Source organism: Vanellus vanellus (genome assembly GCF_965231255.1).
Source record: "Vanellus vanellus genome assembly, chromosome: 5".
NCBI lineage: Eukaryota > Metazoa > Chordata > Aves > Charadriiformes > Charadriidae > Vanellus > Vanellus vanellus.
Genome location: NC_138910.1, coordinates 54,042,384 through 54,056,835, shown reverse-complemented (window position 1 = coordinate 54,056,835; position 14,452 = coordinate 54,042,384). Strand labels below are relative to the sequence as shown.

The 14,452-nt window shown below is 42.7% G+C and overlaps 1 protein-coding gene across 1 annotated transcript in view; it reads left to right on the top strand.

Annotated features, from left to right (window-relative positions):
• The window catches only part of NOTCH2 (notch receptor 2), a gene marked incomplete at its 5' end in the record, with an annotated part of 88,000 nt that overhangs the window by 11,878 nt on the left and 61,670 nt on the right, over nucleotides 1-14,452 (top strand). Inside the window, 2 exons of the mRNA XM_082484552.1 lie at nucleotides 8,356-8,615; nucleotides 9,310-9,645. Of these exons, the coding sequence (XP_082340678.1) occupies nucleotides 8,356-8,615; nucleotides 9,310-9,645 (596 nt within the window). The remainder of the gene's footprint in view (nucleotides 1-8,355; nucleotides 8,616-9,309; nucleotides 9,646-14,452) is intronic.

Here is a 14,452-nt window from a genome sequence, read left to right as displayed (position 1 = left end):
AGAGTAATTGGAAAGGCTAAAAGACGGCTGTACGCAGAGATTAGTATGTGTCTGTTTTCTAGTTCTGCCTCAAGAACTCCTCTTTTGCAAAAAGAGAGGAAAAAAATAGCAAAAAAGACCCTCAATTGTGGAGACTCTACCTTTAGCAGGCTGCTTCTTAGCATCCTGTTTTGGTTTTAAGTTTTTTTTCTTTCCTGCACTATGAGGAACTCTGAATAGGGGAACTTTCTCTCTGGTGTAGTAACCTAAATGACTTTCTGAGTTTTTGATGGCTGTAAGAATAGAAATGTTTTGTTCAGGAAACTTAACTTATTACTGTAGCAAGTGGCTGGGCTTCTAGCTCTGCAGGATCACTCACTGATCAGCTAAATCTCCACTCCTTCCACTTTTTTCACATTTTCTGCAGTACTTCCTCTGCTGGGCAATAGGTTTTTATAATAGGCTCTCTTCCTCTTTCTGTACCTCCTCTTGGCCAAGTTGGTTGTTCTAGTGTGTGGTCAGTCCATCTAGTTGGTCTTGCTGTCTGTAAGAAACAAGCAAACTGCTGAGGAGGGGAAACCTGCATCAGAGATAATCATATATGATGAATTAAGACATGAGTAACATAAGCATTGGTAAGCAAAGCATCTAGTCTTGGTATATGGCAAAGCAGCAAGTGACCGCTTAGTGCGGGAACAGCTTTCTTTGTCAGAAAATCCTGTGGCGTCTACTTCATTGAAAGAGAAAGCTGTTTTTCTGTGAAGAAACCTTTATTCTGGTGCATGTGGCTTCTGTTATGGGAACGGCGATTGTGACCCTTGTAAGGAAATCGGAGTTGGATCTTTATCAGATTGCTCTTGCGAGCGCCCTTTAAGTAGCTCTGTTCCCCTGGTGACGCTGCTGGCCCATGGCTGTCATTTTGTGGCACTGTTTGATAGAACTGCTGACCTTCTTTGACCTTGATTTTATATTTAGAAGATTACACATTCCTGTGTTTGCGTCTTCTGAGGTCAGAATTTTTGCTTGAGAGATCTTTCTACACCCATGCGGTGACTGGCGTGGTGAGAACGCAGACCATCTTCCAAGGAATATGGCTGTATCTGCAGTGGCAGTACGAAGGGGACCTGCGCTTCCAAGCTTTCTGGGTGCCCATTTGACAAAAGGCCGTTTCAGTTTGTGGTTTGGCTTGGCATTGAACTGCGGTGGGGTTTTTTTTGTTCTTTTTTTTTTTTTTTTTTTTTCCCACCCCTCAGAGCATCTCCAGGCAGCCTTTTGCACGTTGAGGTGTTAAGCATGAAGGGGGCTTTTTGCGTACTCTCGTATCCAGCAGAGAAGCAGGGTAACAGTTGCTCGTTGCTTCATGCTAATTGTGAACATGACAGGAAAACCCGTTCTCATCTCCCTGCTGCTAGATGACTGGGAAAGTAGTAGTAGCAAGAGTCTGGGGGATAGTTACGGCTAACTTGCAGTACTTCTGCACTTGCAGGCGGGCTGAGAAGGTGTGGGTACAGGCAGCTGTTCCAAGGACAAGCAGAGCAGGGATATTTTTATTTTTGGCAGTGCTGCCCCACTGTTTTCTGAGGGCGAGAGTCTGCTCTTCTGCAGGTGGGTGCAGGATTGGGCAGTCGCCCTCCGCTTCAGAGCCCTGCCCCATGCCAAGCGCAGAGGATCTTGACTGGTTTCCCCATGTTTGGCAGCTGTGGCCTCTCCTGACTTCCCTCCCCTGTGCTGCCCCAGTGACAGGCAGCAGAAGCAAGACTGTGCCAGGGAGAGAAGCAGAAGTGAGAAGAAAGGGAGGTGGGGTAGGGGTGCGCCAAGGTTTAGGGAGGAAACTGGGCTGTGCTACTTCTCGTGCTTTGTAGGTTTTTAAGATTAGATTTTTTTGACCTTGGGACTGTTGCACACTGTGTGCCCAGAAGGGATGTCGGTATCTCCGTATGAACCGAAGTACTGCTTTAACTTTAGTGTCTTTTGTCAGGTCCTGATGGTAAAAGGAAAAAAAAAAAAAAAAAGTACAGTGGCAACTGTGGCTTGTTTGCTGTGTTTAGCCAAAAGTGGAGACTGCTGAAGTTGGCTTATTCCAAAAGGACAGTCTCCTTGAGCACATCCTTTCATGCCCAAAGCTGCCAGGATCTGTGCAGCTTTGTGTGCTTCTGTGCCTCTTCAGTGAGCAGTGTTTTTTCCTTGCTGTGTGCAGAAGTTTGTGCACACTTTTACATCGTGTTATATGTTTTTTACCTCTTGTTGCCAGCCTGCAGACAGGAGGACCTCAAAGCATGCTAAACTCAAAGCAGCAACAGCATGGCAGTAAGGGGCTTCTATCCCAGTTCTAACCCCCAGTAACTCCAACTCCCTTGTCAGGTTTTGGACCTGCCTTTTTTTCCAGTTGGATCTTCATTTATGAACTTTAACTCGGATTTAAGAAGACTTCTGGGGCTGAAGGCAAGATCCTAGACTGCAGGACTGCTTCCAAGACTGCAACAGATATCTTCTCAGGATCTATCTCGAGAGACTAATCGCCCCTAGAGCAGTGAATGGGGAATACCCATAGGAGACCTTGTAGCAGGATGAGGTCTGAGAGTTTTCCAGAAGAGGCTAAAAGCAAAAGTTGAGAAGTTGTCCTTTTCTGAGAATGGGCTGCCCTTTCCTGTTTCCTTCTGTCTCCTTTCAGAAGTTAAAGGAGACCCTGGAGACCAGGGCAGAGGAAAAAGGGGAGAGTACACGCACTTTTAGCTTCAAATCTGGGAACGCAGTGGTGATTTGAGTCAGTCAATCAAAATTTTCTTACTGTGATTTACCTGTGAAGACCAAAAGCTGTTCAGAGCTCCGACGGTCAGAAAAAGCTGAACTAAACCCTGCCTCTTCAGGCTTGGCTTGCTGTTGCTCCTTGGTATCCTGCAGAGTGGTAGGTACGCTGTGGAAGTGCTTTCTGTGGACTGGAAACAATAGCTGCATACTGCTTTAAACGCGCAAAAGAGAGGCCGTCCCATCCCGTAGTTTACATTCAAAGTATGACACATAAATGGGAGCCTTGAGACATGGGAAGGAGCGTTTGTAAAGCTAACCAGAGAATCCTGTTCTCCCTCCTGAGAGGAGGTGTAGGTGTGGGAGTCAGAAGTCGGGAGCCAGAGGGAAGTCTGCTTAAAATCTGTAGCAAAATAGCTGAGACCCTTCTCACGTTAGTCATCAGACTGCATTTTTTTTTCCCCCCCCTTCCGTTGAAGCATCTTCCAATCGAAGTGAAGGGAGTGTTGGGTTGAAGGGGAGGGGGGGGAGAGAAGCAAGACTACTAGGGAATTCTTCCCTTCGCGTTTTAAATTAAAACCATCTGTTTCCTTCTGTGCATCTCCAGATGATATCACTGGGCTTGGATAGGAAACTCCCATGAAAATCAAACATCTGGACGACTGGTTAAAAAAGTCTATAAGGTGCTTTTGCAGAGACTGCCCTATGAATGTGCCCAAGCAAATGTAGTATGGCAGATGAGGAGGTTTTTCCAACAGGCCAGGCATATTTTTCACAAGTCTTTTGAAAGGAAGAGAGAACAAAGTATTGGGAGGTAACTTCAATGTATTTTTGTGGCTGAAGAGCCAAAAATGCTGCTTTTGTGAGTCTTCTACTTTCACTTTGTAGCGTTAGCTTGTTAGAGTGAATGCGGCTCTCTGGATTTGTGGATACTTCAGATTTGGATAAATACCTTCATTTTGTTTTTACGTCTCTTGTTTAGCTCCATGAGAGCCTGAACTAAGGCAAATGCAGGCTGGAGCTGAAAAGGAGGAGGAGGAAAAAAAAAAAATAAATGGGCTGAGCTCTGACTAAAGTATGTGTGCTGGAAAGTAGCCCAGAGAGAGTAAAGGAGAAGCTTTAATTAGAAGCAGCTGCATAGCTGATGCAGCCCACAGGACATTTTCCCATTTGAAACTCTCTGGCTTTCAGAAATCATGATTTGAATTAAGTTGTATGTGAAATTTGTTCTTAAAAGATTAAATTCCTGTTGAAGTAGGTTAAGAGACCTCATGTGCTTCCAGAAAGTGCCAGAACAAACTGCATCTTCCTGTTTCTGTTTCTGAGTGTTAGATGGAAAACTGAGGAGAAACAGTGGCTTTTATTTGGAAAAGATTCGGTTTCCTGTTCTGAGCATGTCATTTGGAGCTGACACAAGCTGCTACAATTTTAAGCTGCTCTGTAGACAAGTGGCTTTTTTTTTTCTCTCCAAAAGAACTTGAAAGAGTAGGTTGGGATGAGAGCAGAGCAGGGGTGGTGGGAAGCTGGAGTTGCTGTTGACGATAATCATATCCTTTAGAGTCATCTGGACTTAGACCCTGCTTTTTTCAGTGTTTGCCTCTATTTTTAGAGAAACAATGCAATGCCCAACATGAATCAGGGGCAAATATTTGCAGTTTTGTCTACGCCAACATTTAGGACTAAATTACTAGTATTTGTGCCTAGAAATGTTGATGACAGGAGACATGGTTGAAAATCTGGACTGTAGGTTTTTTGTTCTTTAACATTCAAAAAGGGTTGCACTGAATTGCTGGAGGGGAAAATTGCCTAACTGTGTGACCAAGTGCTTCTCCAGCAGGAGAACAAAATGGTGGGTACAAGGGCCATGTATACCTGATCTACCATCTTTCCACAGGCAGGGACGTTCCCTCTGGCATGTTCTGTAAGGCTTTGTCCTTCCAAATATAAATAGCTAAAGCCAAAAGAGCTTTTGCTGTTTCCTTCTGGAGTGCTCCCTCATGTTTTTCTGATTAGCCTCAGAAGATACTGGGACAAGCCTGGTCTTGGAGCGTTCTTCAACTTTGTACCAGAACATTTGTGTATAAAACGCTGGGCTGTTTGTGGGTGATGGTTGCAAGTGTTGTTCTAGAGCACAGGTCTCGTCTTTCCTCTTAAATCATACCAGAAATATTCTTAACCTGTGTTTAGCCCCCCCCTCCCCCCATTACCTAAGGGGAACAGTTAAATGCACCTTCCAGTATCCCTGAATGTCAGGGGGTGGGAGAGAAGGCTTTATTTCGGTGGTTTATTTGCTTTTGGACAAAACAAGAGATCTTCCTCTAGACTTTCTAGTTTGTTTTACCACCTTTCAATGAAAAAGCACTTTAGGACTTCTCTTTCAGGTGTGTGTTGGTTTATTTTGTATTTGTTGGAGTGATGGGTGGTGTTGGAGGACCTCTTGTTTGCCTGATGAGATGACTTAGGTAGGGTTCTGTGAAGTTCTGGTTTGTTGGTTGCTCTTTCTTTCATGGTAAAGAGAACTTAAAGTGCATGGCCTGTGTCTGCTGCGGTTTGTCTGAGGAGTTTGGTGTACTGCTGACACTGAAGACGGCAGAGCTGCCCAAACCCCCTTCCCCCCTCCCCCCCCCCCGGTCACTGGTGGTAGCGAAACCAGAAGAAATCCCTATAACGAAATCTCACAAGCCTTCTGGGACTGAAGTTCAGTTTGACTTTACACATTCATCAGCTGCATATAGATGTCCAGAAACATGATTTAATGGTAGTTACCCAGACGGTCTCCGAGCAGAGCTAGCCAGTGCGCCGTGTGCAGGCTTGAATGCCGTGGGAGTCGAGCACTCCTTCGGCTCCTGGCACAGCCGTCTTTGCTGGGTGCCAGATTTCTATGTGATCGAGCTCCTACAAAGCCGTGCTGTAGCCTGCTGGCGTTTGGACTCATTTCTAACCCGTATCGAGGAGGGATTTGGGATGTGTTAAAGGAAGCCTATAGAACTGCTGTGGTTTAGGCTTAGAATGCCCAAAGACTGCCCCTTGTGTGATGTGGCAGCAGCTCACGCTGACTGACAGTCTTCAGCTGTTATACCGAGGATGGCACAAGAGGCAGTGGATATTCTGCAAATGGTATTGTCTCGGGATTTGCTTTCTGTAACTTTATTAATCCTGCCTTGCCCTGCAAAAACTCTTCTTTCATGTCTGTTCTTGGGTACGAAGTTGAAAGTATTAAGGTATGGTGAAAGGAGTCTAATTTGGGTGTGGAGAATGGTAAATTACGATTATGCACATCTATTATATGACTTTCCTGCTTTAGACATAGGGCTAAAGCTAGTTAATAAATTTCAACATGAGAAAAAACAGTTGTGGTCATCTAGTAATGACCCCTTGCGTAACTTGTATAATAACCTCTCTGAATAGCTGTGTTTGAACTAGCGTGCATACTCTTTCTGAAACAGCCAATCCTGGTCTTCTTTTAAACAAGCGTGAGTGATGGAGAAATTCCACTGTGACCTTAAATGCGTTGTTCCAGTTGTTTCTCTCTGCTGCTGAGAGACTGCGTATAAGTCCGTGGCTGAAGATAAAGACGCTACCCTATTTCTAGTTTGAATTTATCTAGCTTGAACTTCTAACAGCTCAGTTGCGTTACCCCTGTGCCTTCTAGATGGGGAATTATTGTTTCTTTATGGTTACTTAAAGCTTCGGATTAATTGTCTCCTCCCTTTTTCCCTTTGATAAATAGACTGAACTACCTGAGCTTTACATTGTGTCAAGAGTTTTCTATTAGTCATTACTGTTGGCTTCTTTGAATTCGTTTCAGCTCTTCCCTCTTAAAGAGCAGACACCAGAACTGATGTAATAGTTGTGCCATGCAAGTATCAGGTGTAGCATAATCTCAGTTACTTCTGCTTGATACTTGTTGTTTGTACAGCTAAAGTATTCCTGGCCAAACTGTCACGCTTAGGAATTAATGTTCAGCTGAGTGTTAGAAACCACTTGAGCAAGTCTGTCTTTCCCAGAGTAGTCTCCTGTTTTGGAGAGGATGCTGTGTATCTTTTGTTTCTAGATGTATGACTTCACAGTGCTAAAGCACACTTTGCGTGCTGACTGCCTTGTTAAGCAGTTAGTGTTACTACCCTCTGTCAAGAACTTGTCTTCTCTCTTACCTACATGTTTGACCATCATTGATGTTTTCCATTTTTATTCATTGATAGAAGTGTTGAATAGTGTAGGAACAAAGGCAGATCCCTGTAGTATTTTGTTTAAAACACAGCTTTATAACCATTCATTGATTTTTAAACTGAATTTTAAGGCCTATCCAGTTAAGTGTAGGTTGTGTTTTGTTTTCTTTTTTAGTCCACTGTACACTTCTAAGTGCATAAGTAAAAGGCAGTTCCTTTACTGTTACACTCTTGTCTGGAGGCTGACTAGAGACTTTGTATTTCTTGCAGTTGGAATCTCTTCCCTTTGGATTTGAGTACGTCATTGATTTAATAACTGCACCTCTCCTTTTCTGGAACAAAGCATATCTAATGTTCACCTCTGAAATTTTTTGCAGTGAAATACATGTTCTCTCAGGGTGTGTGTATCTTGGGTTAATTATCAGTTAAAGCATGCAGCTGTGCATTATAGGGGGGGAAAAAAACCTGCAAGCGGACAGTCCTGTTCTGTATGTTAGGTGTTATTTTTATCGAGAATATACTCTTGCAGCTTTCTGCTAGCTGAAAGAAGCAAATGGAACCATGGGTGACACAGAGGTGGGGTTTGCAGGCTTGCTTGCCTGGGTCCTGTATCACTGGAAGTTAAATGGAAAATCTGTAGTACAAAGGCCAGTTAAAAGATGGATTACAGCTGACAAGTGTAGTCAGACTGTATCGACATAAGTTTAGGTTAGAGAGAAATAACTGCAGTTGTTCTGCAATCGCAGATCTTTGTATAAAATATTACCCTAGTGGTAGATAGTGTATGCGTATTCGTTTTTCTGTGGGAGACAGAGGAACGATGACCTTGTCGTTAGGGTGCTAGCCAAGGGCGTGGGAGACCTGACTTCAGGGCTTGCGCTGCTAGCTGAGTGCGGATTTCAGCATGTCACGGTCCCAGATGCACTTATCAACATGAGGATAACAGTATATTCCTGTCTCACGGGAGTGTTGTGCAGAAAGATCTGCTACAGATCTTCAGGCCCTCAGACACTGCATTTGTACAAGGTTTATAAATATTTTGGAAGATGGATAATACCTGGTGTTTATTACTGAAACTTCTAAAAAAGGATGCTTGTTAGAATGTGAGTAGGTGCAAGGAATTAATTGTTACTCGGCAGTTCTTTAGCACTTAAGCTTTCACTGAGGTCTTGAAGCGAAGTGCAAGAAGTTCCTGCATTTGATATAACTCCAATTGTATGCAGTATTTATTTTGTAATGAGCGATTTCACAATTTGAACTTAAGTCTTCAGTGGTCTCATCTGGGACAATCCCAGAGGAAGGCCCTGTTACATCTGACGTCAGCGTTTAGGATTGTTAATGTTACCGCTAATTATGGCAAATTCCAAAACTTGCACTGGTGATGGGACTTCATTTCTGGTACCTTCCCAGGACAGCGGGGCTTCAGGTGAATGTGCTGCAAATAATTTCTTCTCTGTTGCAGGTGTCGAGAAGGCTTTCTTGGAGACTACTGTCAGTACAGAAACCCTTGTGAAAGCAATACCTGTAAGAACGGGGGAACTTGTGAAACTACATCTCTGATAGGAAAGGCTACCTGCAAATGTGCTCCCGGGTTCACAGGAGAGGATTGTCAATACTCCGAATCGCACCTCTGCTACGTGTCCCAGCCCTGCCTGAACGGAGGAACTTGTCATCCCCACAGCCAGGAAACATATGAGTGCGTCTGTCCTCCAGGTTACACAGGTGGGGTTCTGCATTTGTACCTCCAGACTCCCTCCTTTCTGAATTTCTTTATGCTGGAATGTTCTGGGGCAGTTGTAATATGCTCTCAATTTTGCGAGCTCCAGCACAGCGAATGAGAAGTCGTCTAAATGACTTCATGACCAAAAAAAGCAAAGGGGCATAGGGAATCAAACTCCCTTTACACGTAAGCAGAAAGACATTTAGATCTTGTGGGGTTGTCCAAGTCAGAAAACTGACTGCAGAACCTACTCTGGAGTGGCTGTTGCATTTTGAGTTCAGAGTCCCCCTTCTAGAAAAAAAAGAAGTAAATTTGGCCAGCAAAATCTTTCTATGGGAAAACTGTAATTAGGCGTCTGAGGGGAAAGCGTGGAAGCTCACTCGTTTCATTCTTGAAGGGGACATAGAAAAAGAGCGACTGTTAGTTTGTAGTATGATTTCAGGTCATGGGTTATTTTCATAAATCACAAAATTCTATATCTTGCTTCTACCCTGTAAATAAAATGACTTTATACTGTAACCAGCAAATTGATATTTTTTTATTGTTTCAAATATAATACTGTAAAATGCAGACACAAATTTTCCTGTAATAATTTTAAGATTTAGTACACCAATCATTTTGAGGTAGCATGATGGAAATACTATTTTCCATAGAAATAACTTCTTATTAATGGAGTGATCTGTCTTGATCCTACAGGAAAGGATTGCCAGTGGATTGATGCTTGTACGTCTCAACCTTGTGCCAATGGCAGTACATGTACTGTATCTGGAAATAAGTTCTCCTGCATCTGTCTGTCTGGCTACACTGGCCAGAAGTGTGAGATAGATGTGAATGAATGTGCCACACCAGGCCTTTGTCAACACGGTGGGACCTGTGTCAATTTGCCTGGTTCGTACCGATGCCAGTGCAAGCCAGGCTATACGGGGCATCGCTGTGAGAGCATATACGTGCCATGTTCCCCGTCACCCTGTATGAATGGAGGAACTTGCCATCAAACAAGTGACTTCACCTTTGAGTGCAACTGTCTGCCAGGTAAATGATGCATCTTCAAAGTGCTTGCTTTTGTAGTCTTGTCACTGCATTCCCGTCTGTGTTCTTCTGGAAACTTCTCTCAGAGTTTCTGTGTGATATTCATGTAATGTAAGGTTGAAGGGAGAAATCTCAGCAAGGCAGGAAGCTCTGTTAGGATGTCAATTTCTGAGTGTCATGATTTCATAATGTGGATGGGAAGAAAAGGGAAGAAGGCTAGAAATTATAGATTTCTTTGGAACCCAGGAACCCAGTTAGAGGCAGAGGACCAACTAGGTAAGAATGATGAGGTAGATTCAAGGAGATTAACGTGGTATCACCTAATGCCTGTTTGGAGTGTGAAATTTCATGAACATAAACCTCTACAAATACAGTTTTGTGTCTGTAAAGGCCACAGTTAACTTCAGTGCATGAATGAAGATGAACACGTGTCTCTCTCCTTAGTCTTTACCCCTAAAACATAATAGGTTCTATTCCCTTGCATTTTCTCCTCCAATTCTTCCAAATCGTAATAAGATACTATTTCCAACTCTCCACACCCTTTTTGCCCTGTAATACCTCCAGATGAATTATGCTTGCTTGTTTTCTGATGCTGTTAGCTGCCCTGAGTTCATCCACAGCAGGGGCGATGGGCTTACTCAGGATCATGGGCTGTATTGGTTTTGTGTGTAAAGCTGAGCTCCAATCACCCAGGCAGCTGTCTAAAAATGACCATATGTCACCTGGTTTGGGTCCTGGTGGTCTCATCCTGTCCTGCTCTTCCCCATTCACTTGTCATACTGACCACAGGGTAGTACTAGTCATCTTTGCATATCAGTTTTGGGTTTTTTTTTAGGCTGATATCTTTTTACTAATTCAGTCCATGGGAAACTGATTGTTTAGAAATGCTTTTGACTAGACTTCCTACTTAAGTGTATTGCAGTTTGGCACATGAATGCTTAGTGTGTGGTAATCTAGAAAAGTAAACTCTCTCTCCTTAAGCATTTCTTTGTTGTTTATGTGAAAGATGTAGCTGCCATATACAGTTTAGGATGAATGTAGAGTGACTGTTCTCATGAGGATGATCCAGAGTCACAGGTATGTGTGGAAAGAGCATTTACAACTTTACTTGTGAAAAATACACTCTTTTTGGAGACCTTTGTCTTGAAGCGTTGGCTCAGGTGACCTTAAATTACATTGCCAACCTTAGTAAGTGCCTGCACAACAACTTTGAGTTGTCTGAGCAAGCATGTGACTTTGAAGAACTTAGGAAAGTTGATCTTAAAATAGAAGGTTGTATCATAATTTTTGTGTGAAAGCAAGTGTTTCTAACTATGCTTGAAGAAACAGTGCTTGAACATACAGGGTCTCTGAAAATGCTCTATCTTAACTAACATTTGTTCTGAGGTAATGTATTGATTTTCTACTTTGCATCTTTTTAAAATGAAATTGTAAATGTAATTGTATGTCTGGATTAACAGGCTTGATCAGAAATTCAGAATTTTCTTAGTCAGATCTGTTTAGCCAGTTCAAGGAGCAGATTTCATGCAGAAGCAGTGTGGTGGGGAGAAGAGGAGAGAAAGATGAAGTTTGAAGGACTTGATCCTGTAAAGCTGATAAGACAGTCTGCTTTTGTGGTTCTCTTACAGGGGCACAAGACTGGGTAGAAGCACATTTTCCCTTAGACAAACATGTGGGCTGGCTAAACTATGGTCAGGAAATGAAAATGAGATTACTATAGTAACAGTTACACACCCACACTGCTCTCACACATTTTGGATTATTAGCTGCTTTTTTGGACTTGTTACACAACGGGTATAGTGGGGGTGAGTTAATGTGGCTTTGAGAGTCTGCACTTCTGTATTTACTGTATTTGTTTAAGTTGGCCATGTTGTTTTGCTAGCTTGATTTTTAAACTAGTCATTTGGAAAACATTAAAAATAGGGAGAGGTTGGATAGGCCAAAATGCTTACATTAAACTCTTTGATAGAGGCAAGTGACCCAGCTGTTTCTTCATCCTTAGTGAAGCATGCAGAGCAAAATTTCTGAAGTGTTGGAAAAGGTTCTATCCGGAAAGGAAAGGTCAACAGAAAGAGAAGAGAAATGGTGGCCTGTCACACCCAAGGAAGATGTGAACAAGGCCTGCTCATCTGGAAGAGAGTGCCAAGGTTATGGACTAGAAATTCCTCTTTAGACTCCCTCTCTGAATTGGAGCAATGCTGATGATATTGTGACTATAAATGGAATTGCTCTATCCCTTCCTTCTGGACTGCCTGAAGACATTACCATTGCTTGGCGTTATGGCTGTAGAGGCAGGAGGCAGTTACATCTTGAACTGCTGGAATGGTTTTTGATATGATTTTGTGTTTTGTGACCTGTGAAACTGCTTTGAAGAAACTGATTGTGCACAAGCAGCAATTTAGGCATAATTAGGTTACTCCTGGACTGGACCTGAAATGGGTTCTTGTTTCCTGTAGATGTTTTCTTCTTGGCTTTTGAGTGAATTTTTTTTTTTTTTTTTTTGCAAATACAGATACATGAGAATAAGAGCTTGAAATTGTGTGTGTGGGGAAAAAAACTACAACCTGGAGTTACGCGTCACAGTAGCACAAGTACTGTTTATGTACAGTGTAGTCAAGCTGCTATTTTAAATTCTTAGGTTCCCATTTCACTTGTGGATTTACACAAACAAATCTTGCATTAGGTAATTCATGAAGTCATGCATGCTAGAAGTCAGCATTTGGTGGCAAGTGTAAGCGAAGAGTTATATATACTGTCAGTATTGCATCTGTATGAAAGGTAACTACTTATTTTCTATCTGTCTAGCGTAATCATTTTTCCTCTGGGCTTTGATTTGGGTAAAAACAAGATTGTAGACAAGTGAGCATGTTAGGTCAATCATAACAGAGTCATAGTAAAAAAAAAAAAAAACAAACAACACTTCTGTGAAAGAGGCTTAACCTGAAGTATTAACAACTCCTTTAAATATAAGAATGGGCTCGTAGTTACAAATATTTGACAAAAAAGGAGTTCATTTGGCATCTAACCTTTAATGGAATGTTAAAACAAGTCAATAGAGGAAGTTCTTAGCTGGGAAAGTGATTATTCATTGTTATCCATCAAAATAATTACCCATTAACTAAGATAAGGACCCTAGGGAATTCCAAGGGCTTGTTCAGGAAACGATCTGTCAGGCTGGAGCAGGCTGTTTATGAGAGCTGGAACACTTCCTGGGAAGAGGAAGTAACCTCACGCCAGTTTGTAGCGGAGCATCGTGAACGGGATCTAGCAGCCATACTGAATTTCCCGCCGTGGGGAAGACCCTGCCTGTGGGGATTTAGAGGTGAGCCGCTTCCTGTGGGTGTGAGGTTCTGCATGGCGGCAGTGTTGGGGTACCAGACGGCGTGTGTGCCTCCCTGCTTTGGGTGACCTGGCTCTCTGACGTGGAGTAGCCCATCTCGTGCTTTTTCAAGAAGCTGAACTGTTGGAGTTGCATGCAGGCAACTGCTGGTGGGCACCTGGTAGGGAGAACCTTACTTTGTTAAAATTGTGCAGGTCAGTTGTGGATGCTGACTCCTCCTAGCACCACTGACTTCATCAAGTACCTGATACAAGATTTGTTTGTGTAAATCCACAGATGAAAGCCCCGATTTCTTGTCAGCAGGCCCTACATCTGGCAATAAGTTGACACTTTTGTTCAGGTACAATTTCCTGTCCCCGTGGTTAATTTGCCCTGCAGAAAGTCTGAGGTGTAATTTCTAGGTTGAAAAAAGGCTAAGGATTAAAATTTGGAGGGAATTGGTTATTGTGCTCTAGAATGGGGAGGAGATTTCAGATGACATAGGAGTGAAGTTAACTGCTTGTATCCGCCTGCGTACTAGAGGAGGAACAACATGCTGTTCGCAGTGGGAATGCTTTTCCCCTTGAGGTTCTCATTCCTTGGTTTGCTGTGTTTGGAGATACGGAGCAAAAGTCAGGATATATATTGCAAACTGTTCTCTTGGAGGGAGAAAGCAAAGGACAACATGTGAGTCCCAGCACAGGGGGGAACAGGAAACAGTGTCAGGTGTCTAAATACATCAAAACAGTGAACTTTTTGGCTTTCTGGAAAGGAGTCAGGTTATGTAACTGCTAAATCTGATCCTGGGACCCAGCTTAAGAAAAGCTCACATGTCTCAGAGCAACTTCATGCTTGTTGTACACAAACGTAGGTGCGTTGGCCCAAACAATGATAAGTCTAAAGGACCGGTTTTACCAATGAAAGCCAAGCTCCGCTAGGACAGTGTTACTTACAAATTAAGCGGGTTGCAATATTGCGGTGTAAGTTCGACTGAAGAGGACACAAAAATCGTGCCTTTACAGCTTTTTAGATGTTCTGAACCTAAGCCAAAGTTGTTCTTTAGAGTAAGACAAATATAAAGGGAATGTGGGAGTTGGGAAGTTACCAGAAAGGAAACTTGTGTTTTCTTCAGCTGTGCACTCAAAATATTTTTAGTGTCGTCTTTACCATTTCAACCCTTCCTGATTCCCTTTCCCTTGGAGATGTCTTTTGACTGAGCACACTTGGCTGCGTGTCATTTCTCTTGAACCTTTTACTACATTGCTTTTTTTTTTTTTTTTTTTTTTTTGGTAAGCTCTTTTTTTGTTTCTATTCTACTGTCACTAGTGGTATCCTCCAGCTTTTAGTGTGGGATTAATGGTTTTCTACATTTGCATGAGATGCTTGAGGACCAGGTCTTAGATGGTAATATGGCTGGTTATAATGTGAACATGTATGGTGGCTTGGTGAGGTTTTAGTGTTGGAGTGACTTCCATGCTTTATTATTACTCA